Source organism: Mytilus edulis, chromosome 1 (genome assembly GCF_963676685.1).
Source record: "Mytilus edulis chromosome 1, xbMytEdul2.2, whole genome shotgun sequence".
Lineage (NCBI taxonomy): Eukaryota > Metazoa > Mollusca > Bivalvia > Mytilida > Mytilidae > Mytilus > Mytilus edulis.
In genome coordinates, this window is record NC_092344.1 from 48,602,683 (window position 1) to 48,626,281 (window position 23,599).

The 23,599-nt window shown below is 32.5% G+C and overlaps 1 protein-coding gene and 1 long non-coding RNA gene across 2 annotated transcripts; one reads left to right on the plus strand and one right to left on the minus strand.

Moving 5' to 3' along the window:
* Positions 1-2,474: 2,474 nt before the first annotated feature.
* On the plus strand, positions 2,475-23,191 carry LOC139519531 (uncharacterized). Its single transcript, XM_071311658.1, has 3 exons — positions 2,475-2,733; positions 4,767-4,860; positions 22,602-23,191. The coding sequence occupies exons 1-3, from the start codon at positions 2,532-2,534 to the stop codon at positions 23,032-23,034; spliced, it is 729 nt and encodes a 242-aa protein (XP_071167759.1). The 5' UTR covers positions 2,475-2,531; the 3' UTR covers positions 23,035-23,191.
* On the minus strand, positions 5,481-9,824 carry LOC139483958 (uncharacterized). The gene is made up of 3 exons (XR_011655102.1): positions 9,247-9,824; positions 7,040-7,238; positions 5,481-5,622 (listed from the first exon to the last, which is right to left on the minus strand). It is a non-coding gene; the product is annotated as an uncharacterized lncRNA (long non-coding RNA).
* Positions 23,192-23,599: the final 408 nt, after the last annotated feature.

Below are 23,599 nucleotides of genomic sequence, written 5' to 3' on the forward strand. Positions count from 1 at the left end.
AGCAAAGTTCTTATAGTAAGCTATTATAGGTCCCGGGGTGATTGAATGTGGAACAATTTAAAGACAAATAATCCTACACCTTGATCTCGAAATTTCATACAACAAAAATTTTAAATATAACAAGAAGGCAATATACAAAGTTTCATGTAGATGCAAAAGACCATGTATGATCTGTAGCAATGACAAGGTCGGCTCTGCAAAAACTTGTAAGTTCAAAGGGGCATAACTAAAAAAGTTCAATGGATAACAACGTCCTACACTCATGCACATATTATAATCTTACACTGTACAAAGTTTCATGTAGAAGTTATAAACCATTGGTCCGTATTTATAACATCAACTTCATTGATTCGCTGTATTTCTGTCACTAGCATATACAAACGCCAGTCGACGATACGTGAGATATAAGTTCAGCTTATATTAGTGGACAACTTTTGTTTTAATCAGACCAAAATATAAAAAATAACATGATAATAGTTGATTTATTGGTATTCATACAAAATAACTATATTTTGGCACAAAATATTATAAATTACGAAGTAATGATCCTTAATTATGCATTTGTTGTATTGTGATGGCCCAATTTCCTCACAACTTATAATTATAGTTTTAGCACAGTCAAGAAACTTTGACTGCAACCCCTGCTCTAGAATAGTTTAGTATCTATGGATTCAATATAAAACATGACACCTTTTGGTTACAGAACATTTTAGATCGTAGGTTGCGACCATCGTTTGCTTAACCTTTCAGATATGAAAAATGCATATAATAATCGTATTTTGACAATATCCCCAAAGTCAGCTGACCTTGGATCGAACACCCCCTTTTTTAATCAGAAAATATATATTTTTTAATATAAAATCGTCCACAAAATTGGTTTAAATACCGTTTTCTGGAATTACGCACCATTTCAAAAAGCCTGAATCCGCCGCTGAAAATGTTATGATATTTCACGATAACGTTGAAACGATTGACTAGCATTTTCCAAACTGAAATTCAAAATGTTATCATATGAGATAAAGGTGGTGCAAACTTAGCTCATCATTTTGTTTAGCGCAAAGCTTTTTAAGGCTTTAGATAAGACGGTGGTAGAGTATTTAATTATTTCAACCACCTCCATTTTTAATTTGTTAAATCCTGTCGTCACTTTTTATTAAGTGATTCACTAAAAACATTGTATTATTTTCCCCTTTGACTAAGAAAATAAGAGAAATTAAAATTTTCTTTTGATATGCGAAAAATAAAATAAAAATAAAAAAAACAGTGGGTTTCACGAATTATTCTGGTCTAATATTAAATAGTTCGACTATTTAAGAATTCAGAATTAAATATCTTATTTAATATCTTTGATACACTCTCAACTTGTCTAGATTTGAGACGATATTTGCTTGTTAGGCACATGTCAATTTCGAAAAAAACGTATGTTAACCTCTGAGACAATTTGTGTTGAGGCTTTTGTGTCGTTGAATTGCCGTCTTATTGACATATGCCCAAGATCTTTCTTTTTTATTCTCAAAATCTGTTAAGTTAAAAAATAATGGGTGTGCTGCTTTTTAATCTTTAAGTGCTTCATGCCTGTTTGGGGAAAAAAGTCGAATGATACAAAGGGACGATCGGAAATGCCAGCTGAGGAAGGAAAGTTAACGGCATTGCCAAAATAGGAATTATTGTTAACTTATATGTGAGATTGAACTAAGACCGACTGCTGACTTTTCCTGAGGCCCCCTTGTTCCCCCGTCCGTCTAAGTTCAATCTTCATATTTTCTCTGTAGTGATTTGCTAGAAGATAATTGTTTAATTTGTCTTTCTCTTAATAAGGAAAGGGAAAGGAAGCGCTGCTCTATCGAGTCTCCCCTTCCCCTCCAAAACGTTATGAACTAATCATCTTCTACGGAGGGCGGACATCTTTTGCTTTGGGACTTTATTTATTTTTCTTTCATTTTAAAATTTAATTTTGGTGCTTTTAGTTAAATCCTTATTGATCATTAATAGAATCATTGAATAATTATTATTATCAGAGTTTTAAAAAAATAATGGTTTAACGTATATGTTAAAACCGAAGAGAATGGTTTGATTCTGTTTAGGCAGTTATACATTGTTTTGTGCAAGTTCTTTTTAAATAAAAGACGTTATTCCAAAAGTCAACTTAAAAACAAGGGGGTTCCTATATAACAAGGAAAGTGTGGATTTTTCAAATTTATGACGGATAACAGAATGGTCAATATAAGACCGTTGATTTTCGATTTTGAACCAAAACCATGAGGACATGAGAACTTGAGAGTTAAGGAAGCACTTATAGGATCATGAATCAAAAGTACGTGTCACCGAGATCTATATTGTAAGTAGTAGAATACTTTCAAATGATGTAAGAATTTATCGAATTATTGATAAATTATGTTAACAATATCAAAAATCAATATTCTAAATCTTCATAGTAAATAAGATCAGTTTAATATGTTAAAGATAAAGCAGGTGTACCTAATACTTGATTAAAAACCAAACGCTTGTACCAAACTTGACTAGGTTGCAAAATGTCCCCTCGATGCGTTCAAGAGCCTGAAAATATTGCCAATGGATATTATGTTGGAACCAAAGGTTCATATAGTCAGGGAGACCAGCTTCATTACGTCTGTTCACAGCATTATGTCATGATTGGAAATCCGAGTGTCACGTGCAGCTCCGGAAGCTGGACTGGAGGACATCCTACCTGCCGTCTGTCATTCCTGTCAAATGGTATGTGCAGTGAAAATATTCAAAACCAAATGATTCGTTTGCATTTCAAAATTGTAAAATCTTGATACTCAATTCTTTATCCAAATTAATGAAATCAAGCTGTTACTGTATATCGAAAAAAAAATCAGTACACGTAGGCTGCTATATTTAAATGTATTTGCATCTTTTCTATGTCCCAATCAACATAGACATTGAATTGTAATACATGTATTTACAAAATAAATATTAAAACTGTAAATTTCGGTGTATCTACCTATAAATATCCTTCCCACTCATATAGCATTACTTCTGGTGTTTGTACTACTCGACTACTTAGATTGAATTATGCCTTACTCGTTTGCATTTTTTAATCCGTACAGTTGTATCTCAATCTGCTAAGGCTTTGCTTCATCAGTACATTGTCTCCCAAATGTACTCGTTTTATTTCCAAAGTTTACAAAGTTATAGTTAACAGAAGTTTCTGCTTGTTTAAGATGTGAAAGGAACTATCTCGTTAAAATGTATAGAAAATTTGGTCTTGAATTCATTTTCATTTTTGTTATTTTTTTCGAAGTTTTGTAATGGATATCTGCTCGGATCTAGATGGACAGTCACAATTATACAAATGTTTACTGTGTGTATAAGTGTTTTGTCATTTAGCACAAGTGAGACGACTCGAGAGCTTGTAAAAACCATTCAGTCGTTTCTGTCGATCTGTAAAACTAAAGAAACGAATTTTCGGATTTTTTCAGTAAAACTCCTAGCTCAAACTAAAAGAGATGTACAAGTAGTTCTTGTATTTGGAAACTCATCCTACTGGCATAACTTTCTTCGCGTTTATTAGCAAATCCATTTTGTATGCACTTTTGAATGGAAAATTCCTCAAACCGTACAATATTATGGAATTCTGTAACGTCACAAAGGTTATTTTTATTCACTTCAGGCTAACCTCCATGTTGAGTATTATTAAATATGGAGTAGGGGTATTTTAAAGAGACATGATCCATCGTATATAGTAACATTAACTTTTAAGAACACCATATCCATACAAAACTAAACAAGTACTGTCATAAAATAACCGACAATGTCACTGCAAAAAAGAAGGAAGGAAAGTTCCTTTTATAAATTTCATGCGTCCGAAGCGCTTTTCTGAATTCACAATCCTCATCCAGGAAAACTCAAAGCCGAATTTTTGAACACAAGGCAGAAAAATCGAAACAGTTGAAGAGTTGTATAACCAAAAAGGACATAAAATATAATAGCCACGTCCATGATCTTAGGTCAATTATATTTACCACACAATCATTTTGTTATTCACGGGTCCATGTAGATGAATAAATGTTACATTACTTGGCAGAAAATAATGTACAATGTATAGATGAAACAACTAGTCTGGGTTGTCTGCACAACAATTTGAATAAAAACAAGAATGTGTCCATAGTACACGGATGCCCCATCCGCACTATAATTTTCTATGTTCAGTGGACCGTGAAATTGGAGTAACTCTAATTTGGCATTAAGATTAGAAAGATCATATCATAGGGAACAAGCGTATGGGCTTTGCTCATTGTTGAAGGCCGTACGGTGACCTAAAGTTGTGAATTTCTGTGTTATTTGGTCTTTTGTGGAGAGTTGTCTCATTGGCAATCATACCACATCTTCTTTTTTATAAATTTCAAGTTGATTGGACTTCAACTTCATCAAAAACTACCTCGACCAAAAACTTTAACCAAAAACTTTCACCTGAAGCGGTACAGACGGACGGACGAACGAACGAAGGAACGGTACAACGAACGGACGGACGTACGGACGCACAGACCAGAAAACATAATGCCCATAAATGGGGCATAAAAATTGCCTAAAAGAGAGAAAAATAAGTGGTACATTTATCAGAAGTTAATTGAGGAATATGCACACAATGAGTGAGAAAAAAAAATTATTCACTATTATGCCCGCACTTGACTTGTGCTGGTTGCTATTTAGTAAAACAAATATGTACTTAAGATGAATACGTTTAACAAAATTTTATTTCACAATTCATGTTTTACTTGTAGCCTACTTCTATTTAATTGGAGCCATTGTTATGCTAATTTTCATAGTTGTTTTGGGCGTGTTCTGTGTGTTCTGTTGTAAATACCGTTATCGCCGGTAAGTTTACAGTAGACTTTTTAAAAATAAGAAAATAAAGCAGAGACTTTAATCTGAAATATTATTACTGTAATTTAACAAAAATGTTTGTACTATATATAAACACTGGACACTTTTAATTTGCAAAACACTCATTTGCAAATCCGCCGCCGCCTCAAACAAGAGCTACAATATCATGTATATAACCAAAATGTGCAGAATTACATGGGATTCAATAATTTCATTGGTTTTCTACAGTTACTTTCATATTTATTTTGCAATTTGAATTATAAAAACATGGGATTTTCAATATCCCATGGGACAGGGCAAAATCCCATGGGATTTACCATTATCCCATGGGATTTTGGTTAAATCCCATGGGATTTTTTTTTGTCCCATGGGATTATTGTAGTCCCATGGGACAAAAAAAATCCCATGGGATTTTTATTATCCCATGGGATTTTTAATATCCCATGGGACAAATTAAAATCCTATGGGATTCTAATTGTAAATATATAGATATAAATAAACAGTAATGTGTATGTTACAATGTATTCTATTTGGTAGTAAATTATTATAAGATGATGGTATAGTCCACTTTTTGGACATTCAGCACAGAACTTTGACATTATTGTGGTTTCAACATTTTTTTGAATTTAAAAGAACTTCAAATCATTGACTGAGTGATGAAAATAATAACTGATCCAACTTTTTTCTTTGAATTTATTCTGGTCTTGTTTCTATGTTTTCTCCATTTATTTTAGGTGGTGAATTTCAATCCTTCTGAAAAAGAACCAATAAAATCTAAAGTAATGGATTATACAAAATTGTTTTCATACATGTAGCAATAATATGATTTTCAATAAAAATAGCTATGCGGTATGGATTTTACTGATTGTTAAAGGTTGTCCAGTGTCATCAGTTGCTAACGGCCTACATCCTTTGGTCTCTGATGGAGGGTTGTCAAATTAGCAATATACCACATCTTCCTATTCTAATACCATATAACAATCAATTAATTTATTCTTCTTTATAAAATTTGGGTATTTTCCCAAGTTATATACATAATATATATATATATACTGTAAATTCGGAATTAATGCAAGTTTTTTTTTATTGCGAAAAATGCAACGGAGTTGTAAACGCAATAATTTAAACTCGAATTACATTTATTATGAAATATTTTATATGGATTAAACAGGATTTTTCAAAATCGTAAAATTTAAAATCGCATTTAAGTCTAAAATGACAGAATCGCAATAATAAATGCACGCAATAATTTATGAATTTTACAGTATAAAGATCAATGTTAAAAGTTAAAACTTTAGACAACTATAATAACATTCCATTATTCACAAGAATTTGCAATATATTATACAAAATGCAGACAACAGAAACAATATTTCTTTAAGCTTTTGAAGTTCAGACAGATTTCAATTTGTGTTTTATTTCAATGAAAAAATACCTTGAACATATTGGAAATTATAACATTGATACAAACAAAATATGTATGTTTTATCCTTTTTTTGTGTTGTTGGCTTGCTGTCTCATTTTAATATACATTTAAACATACATCAATAATCTTCTTCTTTATTAAAAGTAAAAATGGGATATTTTTTATTTTGATATCCCAAAACATTATAGTTCTATCACATAACTTATTACCAAGTTCAAAAACACCAATGTGTTTGATATTAATTTTAAGACATGCATAAATGTTCCAGACCATATCAGTATTCGGATCTTACTTTTATGGTCCAGAACTTACAGTCCCACCATATGTGTACAGTCAGACCATTTAAGTATACTTGTACTGTCTGGTACCAGCTCAACCAAACCTGTGTTTTTATTTTAACTGCAATTAAACTTTTTGTATTAATCTATTAAAGATTTCAGTTATGTCGATCTGTACTGTACATTTGTTTGTAATAAACTTGACCAACTTCTTAAAATTGGGCAGACTGTATGCGTACAGTCCAAATACTTGTTTGTTCTGGAACATAAACATGATTAACAAGCATTTGGCAGGATGTCATGCTAAAATCCCATTAATATTAGTACTAAATTTTGAGTATATACATGTAAATCCACAAGTTACTTACTGAAATTCATGGTGAACACTCACCAAAAACTTACAATTTAGAGGAAAGACTGGAAAGATGAATGCACTAACACTATCAAAACAGAGCATAAAACTTACCGAAAAACAAGATGTTTTACATTTATCCAGGAGCAGGATAATTGAAAAGTTGTTTTTTTCTTTCTCTGCTGTCCATCATATAACCTTTGAATTCATTCATGCAAAATATGAAAATCTTCAAAGGTAAGACCTAGAACCTCAACTTATCCACATTTTGAATTTTGAACTGCATACTTGTCCTTTTCATCTTGCTGACAACCTAAACATAAAAAAATGATAAAAACATAATTCTAGATTGAATTTGTGTTTTTATTTTTGTTGGTACATGTACAAACAATTTTCCCAACTTTAAAACGAAAACATCATCACCAAAGAGGAGGTCATACTAAACTCCGAAATATTTAAACAAACCGAAATTATTACTTGATTAAGATCTTGTCGTAAATTAATGGCATAGATACTCTTATTTTTGAAAACTTGATGTCTATTGCATACTTATATTCCTTTGTCAATGTTTGTACGAGAGTATGCATATTAAGATGGACTCCATGGACTTTAATGTAAGCATGATTAATTTTACAGTCACTGACAGTTTTTCAGCTCTATGTGTACATTTTGATAGAATCTTGCAATACTGTATATTCTGATATTCAGAACTTATTGTGAGGTTTTTATTAATACAACTGAAAGCTGTATCTTGTTTTCATTTCTGATACATATTTATTAGCTGAAGACCAGTGCCGAATTTTTCTCACTGCATTGAAGACCCATAGGTGACCTTCGGCTGTTGTCTGCTCTTTGATTGGGTTGTTGTCTCTTTGTCAAATTCCCAGTTTCCACTTCCCATTTTATATCATGTATGCTGATTTTTCTTAAATTACAATATTCAATCATGCAATTTTGTCTATTATTGAAAATACGATAAGCAAAAATAAATGCAAAAAAATTTAACATTGTTATATATATGTAAAAGACTTTTTTTTAAATTCAAAACAGTTGCCTACACTGTTAATTTCCTTGTTTGATTTCATATTTTTAAAGCCTTTATAGCTAGCTAGATGGTATGCCGGGGCGGATCCAGCCATTTTAAAAAGGGGGGTTCCCAACCCAAGACAAAGGGGATGATCCTATATTCATTTGATTTGTTTTATTGTCTCATACAAGAATATATATGGTTTGACGGTGGGGATCAGGGATCCTGAAATTTTTTCACCTAACCACTGGATGACAGGGGATCTCAACCATTTAAAAGTTTCTCAAACATGTGGGGGTGGGGGTGAACCCCATGGACTCTCCCTATATTTCCTTTGATTTGTTTTATTGTTCTATACAAGAATATATAAATATGGTTTAGGGGTGGGGATCTTGACCGTTTACAAGTTTTCAAACTAGAGGGGGTGGGACTTCACTTTTATTTTATTTCATTATTAATTTTATTGTCCCCGACAAGAATATATATGGTTTAGGGGTGGGGATCTGGATCGTTCACAAGATAATAGCACATTCTCAAATTGAACAGAGTGGGGTAACCCCCAAAGACCTCCTTTTAATTTCATTTGATTTGTTTTATCGTCCCATTCAAGAAAATATATGGTTTAGGGATGGGGATCTGGACCGTTTACAAGATAATAGCATATTCTCAAATTGAAAGGGGTGGGGATTACCTCCCATGGACTCACCCTCCCTTCTTTCTTCCCCCCGAAATACCTTTAAATAAGCCCCAATGCACAGATAGTTCACAGTATTTTCCCTTGATTTACACTAAAGAATATATACACTATACAGGTGTAATTTTTTTTTTAAAAGATAATACAACTGAAGACCACCATGACCACAGTGGTGGATCCAGAATTTTTCATAAGTGGGGCCCACCGACTGCCTAAGAGGGGCCTGCTCCTGCCATGACTCAGTGATTCCATATATAATCAACCAATTCTTTTCCCAAACAGGGGGCCCTGAACTCCTGATTCCCCCTTTTTTTCCCCTCATTTCAATCACCCCGATATAAATTTAGTTTTATCACTTACAATAGGAATGGTTTGAATTCCCCAATAATTCTTATATACCATTAATATCAACATATTTCATTTTTGATAATTGAAAGGCAAAAGTTTTCTATGGGTAGAAATGGATAGTGGGAAGCTTTCAGATTCACACCATGCCGGTGGCTGTGTTCAAAGTGCTGGGTTTTTATGACCCTCGTTGTTTGCGGACTAACTATTTAGGCCAGTGGTGGATAATAGTGTGCGTGCATTAATCTTCTATACCTTCTTAATCAATATATTCAAATACTGACGGCAAGTGTTGTAATGATGTATCAATGTCTTTTTGAAATCACCGTGCTATTTACATGTGGGATCGAGAATGCAGGGGAAGGAAACTTGTCAATTATGTTTATTTCTAAGCCAAAATAAAATGAGCCGCCGTAAAATTAACCTTGGGTAATAACAGTGCATGTAAGGCTCGTCTCGGAGGGGTGTCTTTTTTTCTGTCTTCTTTTTATGCCCCACCTACGATAGTAGAGGGGCATTATGTTTTCTGGTCTGTGCCTCCGTTCGTTCGTCCGTTCGTTCGTCCTGTTTCAGGTTAAAGTTTTTGGTCGAGGTAGTTTTTGATGAAGTTGAAGTCCAATCAACCTGAAACTTAGTATATATGTTCCTTATGGTATGATCTTTCTAATTTTAATGTCAAATTAGAGTTCTTACCCCCAATTTCACGGTCCACTGAACATAGAAAATGATAGTGCGAGTGGGGCATCCGTGTACTGGGGACACATTCTTGTTTTAGTTATATTTTTAATAACTTACACTTTTTTCCATTATTCTCTTTCTTTCACTATTCTTTATTCCTTTTTTTTCTTTGTCCTTTGTTCTCCATTCTGTTAATTCACATCCATACCCTCTTGTGTGTATGTGGACTTACTGTAGTTTATTTTTTAGTTCTGGCAGAGATATTAGATACAATATATATGTCTCTGGTTCTGGTATTATGCGATAAGTCAATTTCTTTTTCATGCAGTGTCATGAAATATAATGGTTTTATGCATATCAGCCAAGATTGTGCGCAACATTTTAATAAACAATTCAACACTATATACACGTTATGTGAATTTTATTAAAATCGATGAAGAACATGAATTTGGCAGCTAGTGCCCCTTAAACAGGTAAAGTTCAATTAACAAATTCTGATCTACTGGCATTCAACACCAAATTACTTACTTGCTGTATATTGATAAATGTGATTGAGAAATGTGATTGCATATTGTCAATACCTCAACATCGAGAATACGTCATGTGAGGTGTTGGTCGCTACGTTTGATACGGGGTCAAAGGTTGCGGCTTCGAGACAGAGAAAAACATCCAGGTAAAAAGTGTAGAATTTTTTTTTTGAAAATTTGAGTTGTAAATTTTCCTAAAAAGTACTTATTTCCGTTCATCTATTATGGGTATAAACTGAACAAGAAAAGTATTAGTAAACAGACAGAAAGTCCGACGTTGATTAATTATTTTAAAATTAATTGTTTAAATATATGAGAGAATGTTTTAGGCGAATTTTCTTTAATTACAGATAAATGTATTTTAGGTTCAGGAAATGATTTATTCTTCGGGTACGTCTAAACAACCGCTCAGGACCTCCTGAGTGCACTCAGGACATACAAAGTGCACTCAGGACATACAAAGTGCACTCAGGACATACAAAGTGCACTCAGGACCCATTACCGTAATCTGCACACATGATGGATGTTTATATTCGTTATGTATACGTTTCTTATTTTAGAGTTAAATTTTGGTAGAAGTTGAAATCGCAGGGGCGGATCCAGCCATTTTAAAAAGGGGGGTCCTAACCCAGGGCAAAAAAAAGGGGGGGTCAACTACATGTCCCCATTCAAATGCATTGATCGGCCAAAAAAAGGGGGGTTCCAACCCCCCTCCCCCCTCTGGATCCGCGCCTGAATCGAACTTAGATAGATCTATGTTAATTCTTATAAAATAATGAGGGCACGTGTCACTGATTACACAACTACTGAGCCATGAATTATCCAATCAACAAAATTGATTGGATTATCTTTATTGTTTTTTAGGAATTGTATTGTTTAGTTCAGTTTTACCTTTAACAAGAATTTGCATATAGAAAAAATAAAACATATATCTCATTCGATGTGCTTTTTCAGTTTATTTTTCATGATGACGGGTAAATTAATTTGTTGTGTTTTGCAGTTCACGAATAAAGAAAATTATTTTATAGTTGCGTTTTTTTTTCTGTAACAAGTTCGATTTTTGTTTTTCAGTGTGATTCTTTTCTCTATCTCTCTCTCTAAATCAAGTTTTTAAACAAACACAATGTTGACTGAATATCAAATTTTATTACATTTGTATATCTTTATTCTCAACAAACCATTATACAAGAGAAGACAATTATGTACAATATTCAGTTTAACCTTAACGGAAATCTGTGCACGAAGACTTAGTCGTGGTTTGAACGGATTTCGTGTCAATAAACTGTCTTCGAAATAGTCTTTCTTTGTTAATGTTTGTGTCATTTTGGTCTTTTGTGGATAGTTGTCTCATTAGCAATCATACCACATCTTCTTTTTTTAAATTTCTCGCTACTACAATCTAACTTACATATTTTTTAGAAATAATTATACCCAAAATATCATAATTTTCAAAAAACGGAGACGAAAACGGAGACAAGTTCATTTTCAGAATTTATTTTCGCATTGAAATTCGTTTCAGGCTTGTGAAACTGGACAAAACGACTTTAATTAGAGAAAAAAAACTTAATAAAAACGGATTTCTTAAAATATTCGTATAACTCAAAAATAAAATTCCTGGACAAGTTCGATAAAAATGAGAAATAACATCTAACTACATGTATATGAGTTTGATTGGTTGAAAAGTACGGCTTTTACCGTTTAGAACGGATTCCATATACAAAACTTTAATTAATATAAATTCTTTTAAAGTATGAACATTTATAATTATTTCCCTTTTCAAACTCGTGCAAAGAATTAATTACTGGTCCAGGACATGATAATAAAATTAAGAATAAAACTTAAAAATTTATGGAACGAAATTTTAATAAAAGACGAAAATCTTAAAACATCGTGATATTCATTCTAGACGTCACAATATTACTTCCCGCATGGTCACACTGTACTAACAACACAATGTATAAAACAACAATAAAGATAATCCAATTAATTTTGTTGATTGGATAATTCATGGCTCAGTAGTTGTGTAATCAGTGACACGTGCCCTTATTATTTTCTAAGAATTACAAATTCTACCAAATTTAACTCTAAAATAAGAAGCGTATAAAGAATATATGCATCCATCCTGTGTGCGATGACTATAAAGGGTCCTGAGTGCACTTCGTATGTCATGAGTGCAATCAGGAGGTCCTTCAAGCGGTGTTTAGACGTACCGTTATTCTTCTGGAAGCTTCAATTTTTTCTTATCAATAACTTTTACACAAGGAGACATTTTTTTTTGACAGCATGAACCCCAGTTAATGAGCAAACACAAATTAAGAACGAAAATCGTTTACAATTAAATTTTATAGAAGGAAAAAAAGGGGGGGGGGGGTAATAAACAAATTTTATTTACGCTCACATACTTTTAAACAGATTTGCATATGTAAGCTCTCTATAGTTAATGTTAAATTATTTCAGGAGTTTTGAAAAAAAGAATATTATATACAGTTTAATTTCGACTAAAATAGTGATTCTTTTTATAGATTTGGTACCTCAGTTTCGACTCAACATTTCATTTTGAATTGTTAGATGGCAAACTCTTTAGGCGAATATTGTATCTGTTCTTTATTTAATTATGGTGATATTGGCGATAATATTCATTATAACAAGGCCTTGTACAAATCCTTGATTATAGAATGTTTGGTAATATAAAAAGACGAAAGTAGACAAACCCTAATTATGCAGGGTTTCACAAGTTGATCTCCAAGCGGCCCACATTTAACATATAATAAGATCTATATTTTTCAACGTTTTCAAAATGAAATAACTTAAATTGAAAATTTCCCAACTGTGAAAATTTGTTATTTCTAAACGTCTTTAATTATTATTTCGGGAAAAAAAATTATTTAGCATATTCATATATTTTCATAATTTTTTCCGAGGAAATTTTTTTTTTTTGCAAAGTTTACTTCTATATGTTTTTAACCATCACCAGCGACTTATTCTCTGCCATCACCAATTAGTCCTAATTATTAAAGATCAATTGCCCAAATTCAAATGATGATTGGTATATCGTATTGAATATGACCATCGGTCATCCGTGACGTATTCCAAATAACGACGCATGCCGATATATAGATCATAGTTTATTAATTAGCGTCTCGCAATTTAAATTTCATCAAGGGGACTTAATTAAACCAGTTACTATACAAATCTTGAAAAAACGATGTACATGTTCTTTTTAATATTTTTAAAACAAATTACGAAAACGTTTAGTGTAAAAATCACCGAATATAAATGTTTCTTTCTTGCAGGTTTTGGCATTTGTAAATAACATTAACGTTTTGGAATTCTAATGCAAAAGACAGTCGATTCAAACTGAAATAACTTCTTTAAAGATGGTTTGATTTTTTCAGAGACACATGTATTATATATGTCTCAATACATGTATTATATGTCTCTGATTTTATCAAAACAAAAATTACAAAATTATAAAATATGTTAGTTATCGAATGTATACCCTGAACTCTTACTATTATATATACATGTCCTAAGTTACTTAATGTCCTGTGTGCAACCAGGAGATCCTGAACGGTTTTTAAACGTACCATTATTTTATATGCATATATTCAAAGCTGTTCTTAATTATATGCATACAAGGTATCAGTGGCGGATCCAGGGGGAGGGTTTCGGGGGTTGGAACCACCCCTTTTTTTGAACGATCAATGTATTTGAATGGGGACATATGGTTGGAACCACCCCCTCCCCCTTTTGTCCTGGGTTGAGACCCCCTTCTTTTCAAATGGCTGGCTCCGCCGCAGAGGTATATTTATATATATATGTGTGTACCAGCCCCCCTCCTAAATCTTGGGAAACAAATGGTAGATTATATAGGGAATCACGGAAGCATGACTGGACGTGACCCCTCTAAGGCAGTCAATGAGTCCCCACTTATGAAAATTTCTGGATCAACCATTGCTTAGTTCTAGTTATCTTAGGTCCTAGCGTGAAATAATGCCAATAGGTCTTTTAAAACACATCTTTATTCATACATGTATATATACGTTTTCTCACGGATTTGTTCATGCAATATTGGAATTATGTTTACTCAATGCGCAATTACTGAAGTTTATATTTGCTACTTTTCTTCTTAATTTCATATAATTTTTTTTTTTTTTTTTTTCTTCGAAAAATTAGTGGTGTTGAAATAGGGAATGGACACAGATACCTTATCACATTTAACCAAAGAAATGTTGTATAATGTCATCAATCTGTATTACACGTAGACAGGATGTTCTCTAGAAAACTATACGTTATACACACCTGAGAATACACGCACTGTCGTAATGGACAATTACTGTATGTTATAGTTACCTGTAATCAGCTTTGCAACACCATGTCATGACAGTTCTAAAAGATTTTCTTCAAATCAAATTGGAATATTCATTTTTTCTGTAAAATTTAAAACTTTAAAAAGTAGACTTTGACAAAATTATGAAATAGAAACAATTGAACAATTTAAAATCGTATTTTAACAAAGATTTAGATATAATTTTACAACGATCCTTAAAAAATAACCAAACAAACGTTGAATCAAACGATATGAACCTACGCAGTTTTATATTAAAATACTGACACACACCAGTTTGCCATCTCAGTATGCAAGGCAAGGGTGCTTGGTGAGGTGCTGGAACTTGATGTACATGTATCATTAAGTTAATACAGTTCTGTTAGTATTGACTGGCTTTTTACAGATACTTTCTATTCTTACTGTTATCAGTTAGTATAGACGGTTCCTGGCTTAGAATGATTCTCTGCTCACCAAATGGTGCGTAATTAGCATTTGAATCAAATTTCTTGTAGAAGTAAAAAAACACAAATTAATGTATTTGACAACTTTATTCAGGAGCACAGTCTATATTATCCGGCGTAAATAACTTCGAGATTTATGTGGAAGTTTACTCTGCTGCTCGATCTATGCTAATGGATGTTCCAGTATATTTCATATTTATATTTATTCGTGAGGCCTCGTCATCGTTTATATTCACTAAAAGCACAGTCGCCTAAATATTTTATATGGCGAAAAAATTGCGAAAATTGGGGGAAATAATATATTTTTAGTAGCATTATTATTTTAGAATCTTAAGAGGTTGCTTGCAAATTTAACTCTAAAATGAGAAGTGTATGACGATCTATAACGAATATATATGTTCCAGACCATATGAGTATTCGGACCGTACGCGTACGGTCCGGACCGTATACGTATACTTGTACGGTCCGACCATACGCGTACGGTCGGACCGTATGCGTATACGCGTACGGTCCAGCTAACCATGCATGTTTTGGGATCATATGGGTTAAATTTAAACAAACATTTATCAAAATCTTTATTTTTAGTTATACAAATTGTTATTATTACAATTAGATGGATAAAGTGAATAAGTCAACTATTTCACGGTTTAATTGTTTATCTGAATCTTATTTTGTTACTCTGTTCCAAGGTGGCACTTGCTCAGTACCACAAGGAACGTCATATTTTTTTTTAACATTGACATGTTTTGTTCATGCATGTTCCTTGACATATGCATTTTTTTTTTTTAAGTTCCTAATTATTCTAAAAAAATTGTCCTCCCACATTATGTTTACTTCCGATAACCTCAATTTCAATGAGCATACTAGGCTGCAATTAATGAATTACTGACATGTTAAATACAGGAGATTGACAGATTACATAAGCAGGATTAGTTTAAATAGTTTAAATATTAAGATTTTATTTCATTTACTATTGAACTTTTTATATTAATTTTAGATACAACTTATGTTGATCTGTTATATACATTTGTATCTAATAAACTTGACCAACTTCTTAATATAAGTCAGACTGTACGCGTACGGTCCGACCGTATGCGTATTTTGAAAAAGTACTCATACGGTCCAGACCGTACGCGTACGGTCCAAATACCCATACGGTCTGGAACATATACATCCATCATGTGTGCAGATACGACGGCGACTATATAGGGTCTGCCATGAGTGCACTTTGTATGCCCTGCATGTGTGCACCCAGGAGGTCCTCCTGAGCGGTGTTTAGACGTACCGGGAAAATCTTATCTGATTCAGGATCAATTCATCGGTTACACTCCCCTGTCACCAGTGATTCTTTTTTGCTGACATTCTGAAAAAGTATTGTGTAGTCCCTGTGTAAGTGTTGACTCTCAACTTGCACATGTGATTTTTTAACACTCCCTGGACTTCTGCAAAAACAGAAAGTCACAGGACATTCCGACAAAAAGTCACAGGACAAAAAGTCAAACACATGTCAAACTCAGGCATAAAGTAACAAAGTTAAAAGGACAAAAAGTCACAAACAATTTGTTGACAATTGATTGAATATAAATGAAAAAAGATTTTGAAATATGTTCATAATATAAAAAAGAAGATGTGGTATGATTGCCAATGAGACAACTGTCCACAAGAGACCAAAATGACACAGACATTAACAACTAGAGGTCTTTACGGCCTTCAACCATAAGCCAATATAAAGAAGGTATGGTATGATTGCCAATGAGACAACTGTCCACAAGAGACCAAAATGACACAGACATTAACAACCATAGGTCACCAAACAGCCTTCAACAATGAGCAAAGCCCGAGGTAAAGCCCATACCGCATAGTCAGCTGTAAAAGGCAATCATACTATATCTTTTTTTTTATATTTACATGTTAAAAAATGCGTGCAAATGTAATCAAAAGCTGCACACAAACGTAATGATTTTTGTGCGCAAATGTAATGGTAATGTGCGCAAACCTAATGCACTGATTTATTTGTTTTTAATAAATTTTAATTTAAAGTTGCTACATCATGTTCATGTATAAAACTTCAAGAAAAATACAAAAAGAGTGTTTTCTTGTTCAAAGAAAAATAATCTCAAAACTAAATTGTGACTTTTTGTCCTGTGACAGTGTGTGACTTTTTGACTGTGACTTTCTGTCCTGCATTCAGATTGAATAGGTGAGTTCGGTTGACCCCGCCTCCCTCTATCTGAGACTACTATCTCAGTGATGAGCTTTATGTTTCATGTACAAATGTATTGTGCTTGTCATATATATGTATGTCCGATAAAAGCTCTACAGACCTTTAATATGTTGTATTGTTATATGTATAACCGACAATAAATAAATAGCCCCATACACATGATACAAGTAAGAATTAGGTTACTTCTTTTTGTTTTGACACCTTGCATGGGTTTTTATAGCCCCGTATTAAAATTATGCCCCCACTTTAAAAAAGGGGGGGTATACTGTTTTACCCCTGTCTGTCCATCCATCCTTGCGTCAGTCAGTCCGTCCGATGAATATTTTTCGTCCCATTTTCCTTAGGAACTACAATAGAAGGATTTCTGAAATTTGGTTTCAGGGTTATAAGTCAGCTATACCGTGTGATGCATTTTCAGCTTCATCACTCGACAACTTCCTGTTTTCCCAACACTTGTATGATTTTACACATGATAGCCAAGTTGAAAGTAGAAAACTAACAACCTAATTTATGTACAAAAAAATTGAAAAACAGATATGTTACACATAAACAAACGACAATCACTGAATTATCGGATCCTGACTTGGAACAGGCACAACCATAACAAATTGGCAGGGTATAAGGAACTTTGAAAATATTTAGTTTTTGTGGTTTGGTCAATTTTCCGGATACTCACAGTAAGCAATAAGGCCCCTTTATTTAAGTGAATGAAATAATTGTAAGATGCACTTAGCTGTCTGTCATATTTTATATGAACTTGACCTCATTTTCATGCATGGTTCATTGGTCAATGAAACACTGCATTGTTTTGTCAGTTTATCATATGTTTAAAGTTACAGGTAGATTATATTTGGTAGATATGAAACAATTGTAAGGTGTGCATGTCTGAATGGCAGATTCATATATAAACCATGACCGCATTTTATTGTTCTTTGGTCAATGATAAGTTTTCTTGGTTTTGTCATTTTATCAGGCCACATTTAAAAGAATGTCTGTTTCCCCTCCCCGGGTCTACCCTTTGTAAACAGACCAGGAAGGCAGGTTTTTTTTAGCTCACCTGACCTGAAAGGTCAAGTGAGCTTTTCTCATCACTTGGCGTTCGTCGTCTGTCGTCCTGCGTCCGTCGTCTGTAAACTTTTACAAAAATCTTCTCCTCTGAAACCACTTGGCCAAATTCTACCAAACTTGGCCACAATCATCCTTGGGGTATATAGTTTAAAAAATGTGTGGCGTGACCTGTCAAACCAACCAAGATGGCCGCCATGGCTAAAAATAGAACATAGGGGTAAAATGCAGTTTTTGGCTTATAACTCAAAAACCAAAGCATTTAGAGCAAATCTGACATGGGGGTAAAATTGTTGATCAGGTCTAGATCTATCTGCCCTGAAATTTTCAGACGAATCGGACAACCTGTTGATCGGTTGCTGCCTGTGAAATGGTTATTTTAAGGAAATTTTGCAGTTTTTGGTTATTATCTTGAATACTATTATAGATAGAGATAAACTGTAGAAGCAATAATGTTCAGCAAAGTAAGACCTACAAATAAGTCAACATGATCAAAATTGTTAGAGGACCCCTTAAGGAGTTATTGCCCTTTATAGTCAATATTGAACAACTTTTCGTCATTTTTGTAACTTGTATAAAAATCATTTCTAAAACTACTTGGCCAAATTTAACCAAACTTGGCCACAATCATAATACTAGGGTATCTATTTTAAAAAAAAGTGTCTAATGACCCCGCCTACTAACGAAGATGGCCGACATCAGTAAACACATTAACAGGTGAGCGACACAGGCTCTTGAGAGCCTCTAGTTTTTTTTAACTGGATGTGATTGTCATAGCATGGTCACATGAATGGTTTGACTTGTCCAGTCCAGGCCACTTATCAGTTGTTTGTGCTCAATTTGAGTGTATTTATTTAGATTATCAATCCTTCTGCTTTCAAGCACTTTCCAAAAATGGAAACAAATTATTTTCAGGAAAAAGATAATTTCGATTTTTTTGTGGAAAATAATTTTTTGACCCAGGCGCTTATTTTTGACCCGTGTGGGGGAGGGGAAACAAACATATTTTTAATTTTGGCCTTAGATTTTTTAAGCATAGGTCTACTTGTTGTATGGAATGACTACAAGGTATCATATAAAAAAAGATGTCTGCCTGCCAAGGTTAATTTTACTGTGACCTCATATTCATAGAATAATGATAATATTCATGATATTGAACAGCAAGAATGATGAGTAAGTTGATGTTATATACAAATAAGACAAAATTTTCAGTTGCCTACTAATTATGTAATACATGTAGTAGTTATTTTTGTCATTAAATGATGTTTACCCTTTTATGTGTAGGGCAAGAACATGAAAGATAAAGGGGAAACTATAAACAGAAGAAATTATCAACAAAATAAGATTTACAGAGGTCAACAAAGCCTAAATGGTAAGTCCACTGTTATAATAAATTTTGTCCTTGAATAATAATTAAATATTTATTAAAATAAGATGTGGTATGATGAAAGAGAAAACTATCCATCAGAGTTCAATTTAGTGGATGTAAGCATTGTAATTACTTATTAGAGGCCATTGATGACCTGTAAGTAATGAGAAAACCCATACCCTATACATGTTATAGTAATCTATAAAAGTCAACACTAACCAAATTTGAAACAGAGCATCAATTCAAACGTCAAATATACCAGACTAATTTATAAAAACAAAAAATTATGAAAAATAAAAATGACGGGTATGAACCAACATCAACCACTGAACTATGTACAAGCTCCTGATATTAGACAGGTATAATATGGCTGGGTTGATATAAAAATAAGAAACACTTAGCAGTCTGATTTCCAATGAGACATTTCTCCAATAGAGATCAAATGACATTTAAGGAGGCTCTAGGGTATAACAATTTCAGAAAAATGTTTTAATATTTTTTTTTCATAACTCAATTTATTTATATCTTTATCATATGGTACACCAAATCATTCAAAACAATCAATTCGGTTTGGCCCCAGATGACTTTTAAAATGCATATATCATTGAAAAAGCTCCAAATTATCTCCCTTTGGTGCAAAAAAGCCATTTTTTGGCATTAAAAATGTAATATCTTATTTAACTCATCGGTGGCCTATATTTTTTATTATAATTTTAAATAAGCTGTACTTTAACTAAACTATTATAAAATTTAAGTGATTTCTGTAATTTAGTACTTGAATATCTAAATGAAAGTTTATCATATTAATCATAAACATGATAAAATAGCCATTTTATTGATCTCTTCACTGATAATTTTTGAGTTTGTGTATTTGTAGGTCATTCACAGATCAATACTGAACGGAAAACTTAAAGCTGATATTTTTCTCCATAGTGCGACTATTTTATTAATTTGAAATGGAACATGTTTTTTCCTACATTTATTTGAAAGAGGAAATTTCAACATGATGACTATAAACAAAAAGGAGTCATATCATCACGATCATTGATGCACTAGAACTTGATCATATAAATACAACAATGTAATTATCAATTGAAAGATGGAACGAATGAACAAGATATTAGAATGTTGTTGTCCAAATAAACTTGCTTTGTCTTCTCATTTGAATCTCTCCATTCAATAAAGATGTACAGAGGAAGATCTTTGAAGAACAGATTGAAAAAATGTTTTGTCTAAGAATTGCAGGAATATTCTAGTGAATGAAATTATTTATTGACTTCACTCTTATATAGTGGACTGAATAATTGTACATAGCAAGCTGTGAATAAAGAAAGCAAAAACTTTAACAAAAAGTGTTTATATTATAAATTTGCAATTATAAGCATACTATTATGTACACCACAAAGTTATATATAATTCAAATTGTTTGCCTATACAAGTATTGCAATGAACCTATAACAAAGAAAATTTTACCTCATGAAAAGAGTGAACTATTCAGTCAGAATATGAAATATTTTTTCAGTTCTATTTTTCATTATAAAATAAACAAGACAAAGATTTCAAAACAATATTTTTTCATTTATTTAGAAATTTCATCATTTTGTTTCAGTGAAAGGACTTTATTCTTTGACTGTAAAATATTATTATTATACATTCCAAAATAAGAATAATATTTATTGTCATATAAACAAATAAAAAACATGTTTGTGACAAAATTTAAAAAAAATTATATATATGTATATATAAAAAATATAAAAAAAACTCGTATACATTTAAAACATTTTACTACCAAACAGCATTCATTGTAACATACACATAACTTTATATTTAAATATATATATTTATAATTTTAATCCCATAGGATTTTATTTTGTCCCATGGGATATTAAAAATCCCATGGGATAATTATAGTCCCATGGGATTTTTTTTGTCCCATGGGACAACAAATATCCCATGGGACTACAATAATCCCATGGGACCAAAAAAAATCCCATGGGATTTAACCAAAATCCCATGGGATAATGGTAAATCCCATGGGATTTTGCCCTGTCCCATGGGATATTGAAAATCCCATGTTTTTATAATTCAAATTGCAAAATAAATATGAAAGTAACAGTATAAAACCAATGAAATTATTGAATCCCATGTAATTCCGCACATTTTGGTTATATACATGATATTGTAGCTCTTGTTTGAGGCGGCGGCGGATTTGCAAATGAGTGTTTTGCAAATTAAAAGTGTCCAGTGTTTATAGTATTAATATTTCAAAATGTATTCATCATGAATATATTAGTGACTATGACTTTTTGTACCTAACATTTTATTTTTTCACCTGCAGATGAGTTCAGTTATAGATGTGCATGCACCCCTTTCATTTTAATATCATAGGGAAACATTCAACGAACAATTATATTTTTTAATATTTCTCGTTGATTGGAATAAAAGTTCATTTTTCGAAATGAAATATAATCTCATAAGTATACTTAACTAAAAAGCATGAACAAACGACATTTCACCCTGATTTCGTGCTTACGTGCTAAACGTGTTTCTGTTATGTTTAATTGTAGGATAAATACCATCAATACCCCGATGTTTCAATTATTCTAAGGTTTGACACACTGATGATACTAGGACAATCGCGATGTCACTTATAGATCAGACGATCAGATAAATAAGCTATGTTGTTGGTATACTGCATTATGGTATAATACATTGACCATTTAAGAAATCTTGATATCTCACTAAGTGACGTTATAGGTTATCTATCATGTATTAGAAGTGTGACTCAAGAATGAATTATCCGATTATCTCTGACTTTTAAGTTAAGTCTTAATTCCACTTTTAAGTTAAATGTACTTTAAATTAATTTATTGCAAACCATAATTGTTTATTATTGGTTCTCTTATCAGCGCAAAAAGTAATCTATGCTTATGATATTGATTTTTTTCTTCTTCAGGAAAAGAGTTCACGACGACGACGAAGCACGTGACAATATGAATAAAGACACAGCTTGTCAAAGAAAAAACCAGAAAAACAATAGGACTAAGGAACAACGATCGAAAATCAATAATGAATTGTCGCAATCGAATAAATCCGCACTGAATTTTTCGAAATCAAAAAGTTTAAAAATCAGTATGAAAAGTACTTTTATCAAGAAGAAGCAAAATGTTAGCGTCAACAGCAGCGATAAGACAGAAGAAAATGTCGAAAACATCAAAGAGAATTCTAACGAAAACTCAAGCGAAATTAAGGAAAATGTACATGAAAACAATGAAAGTACAACGGAAAAGCAAAGTGCAACATTAGGTCCTCACAAAGTTGCAGTAGAACTGGGCATATGGAAACCGTTTACACATCCTATAAGAAATATTAATACTAGTACAAAATGAAACAAACCGACATTGTAACCTCATTTAATATTACCCAAGTACCTCTAGTTTTATAATTGCTTTTACAATATGAGTTTCTTGCATAAAAATAAAATGAATGCACATTATCTTAACAACCCAGGAAATAAAGTGACGTATGTCGTTTAATTAAATTTTAGTACAATTTTCACGCTTGATTTAAAACATTTCATCCTATCTGTATTACTCGGTAACACTTAATAAAACATTTTACTTTACAGATTTCATGCGTCCCATGAGCTTTTCTGGAATTAACTTTATCAAGAACGCTCAAACCTAAACATTTGCAAGCCAGGGATGGGAAAAAAGGACCTAAATTAGAGTCAAATTCATCTAACTTTAAGGTCATTTTTTTTCCTAAGGGAGATGGAAGCTTATTTTCTTAATAATTTCTTAATAAAACCGCCCCAAAAATGAAATGCATATATAGACGGACATAGATGTCGTTTGGTTATTTGTGTCGTTGGGTTTCTGTCATTTTGACGTTTACCCTCATATCCTTCTATTCATAAAACAACTTCTTGAACATAGAACCTACATGTACTAG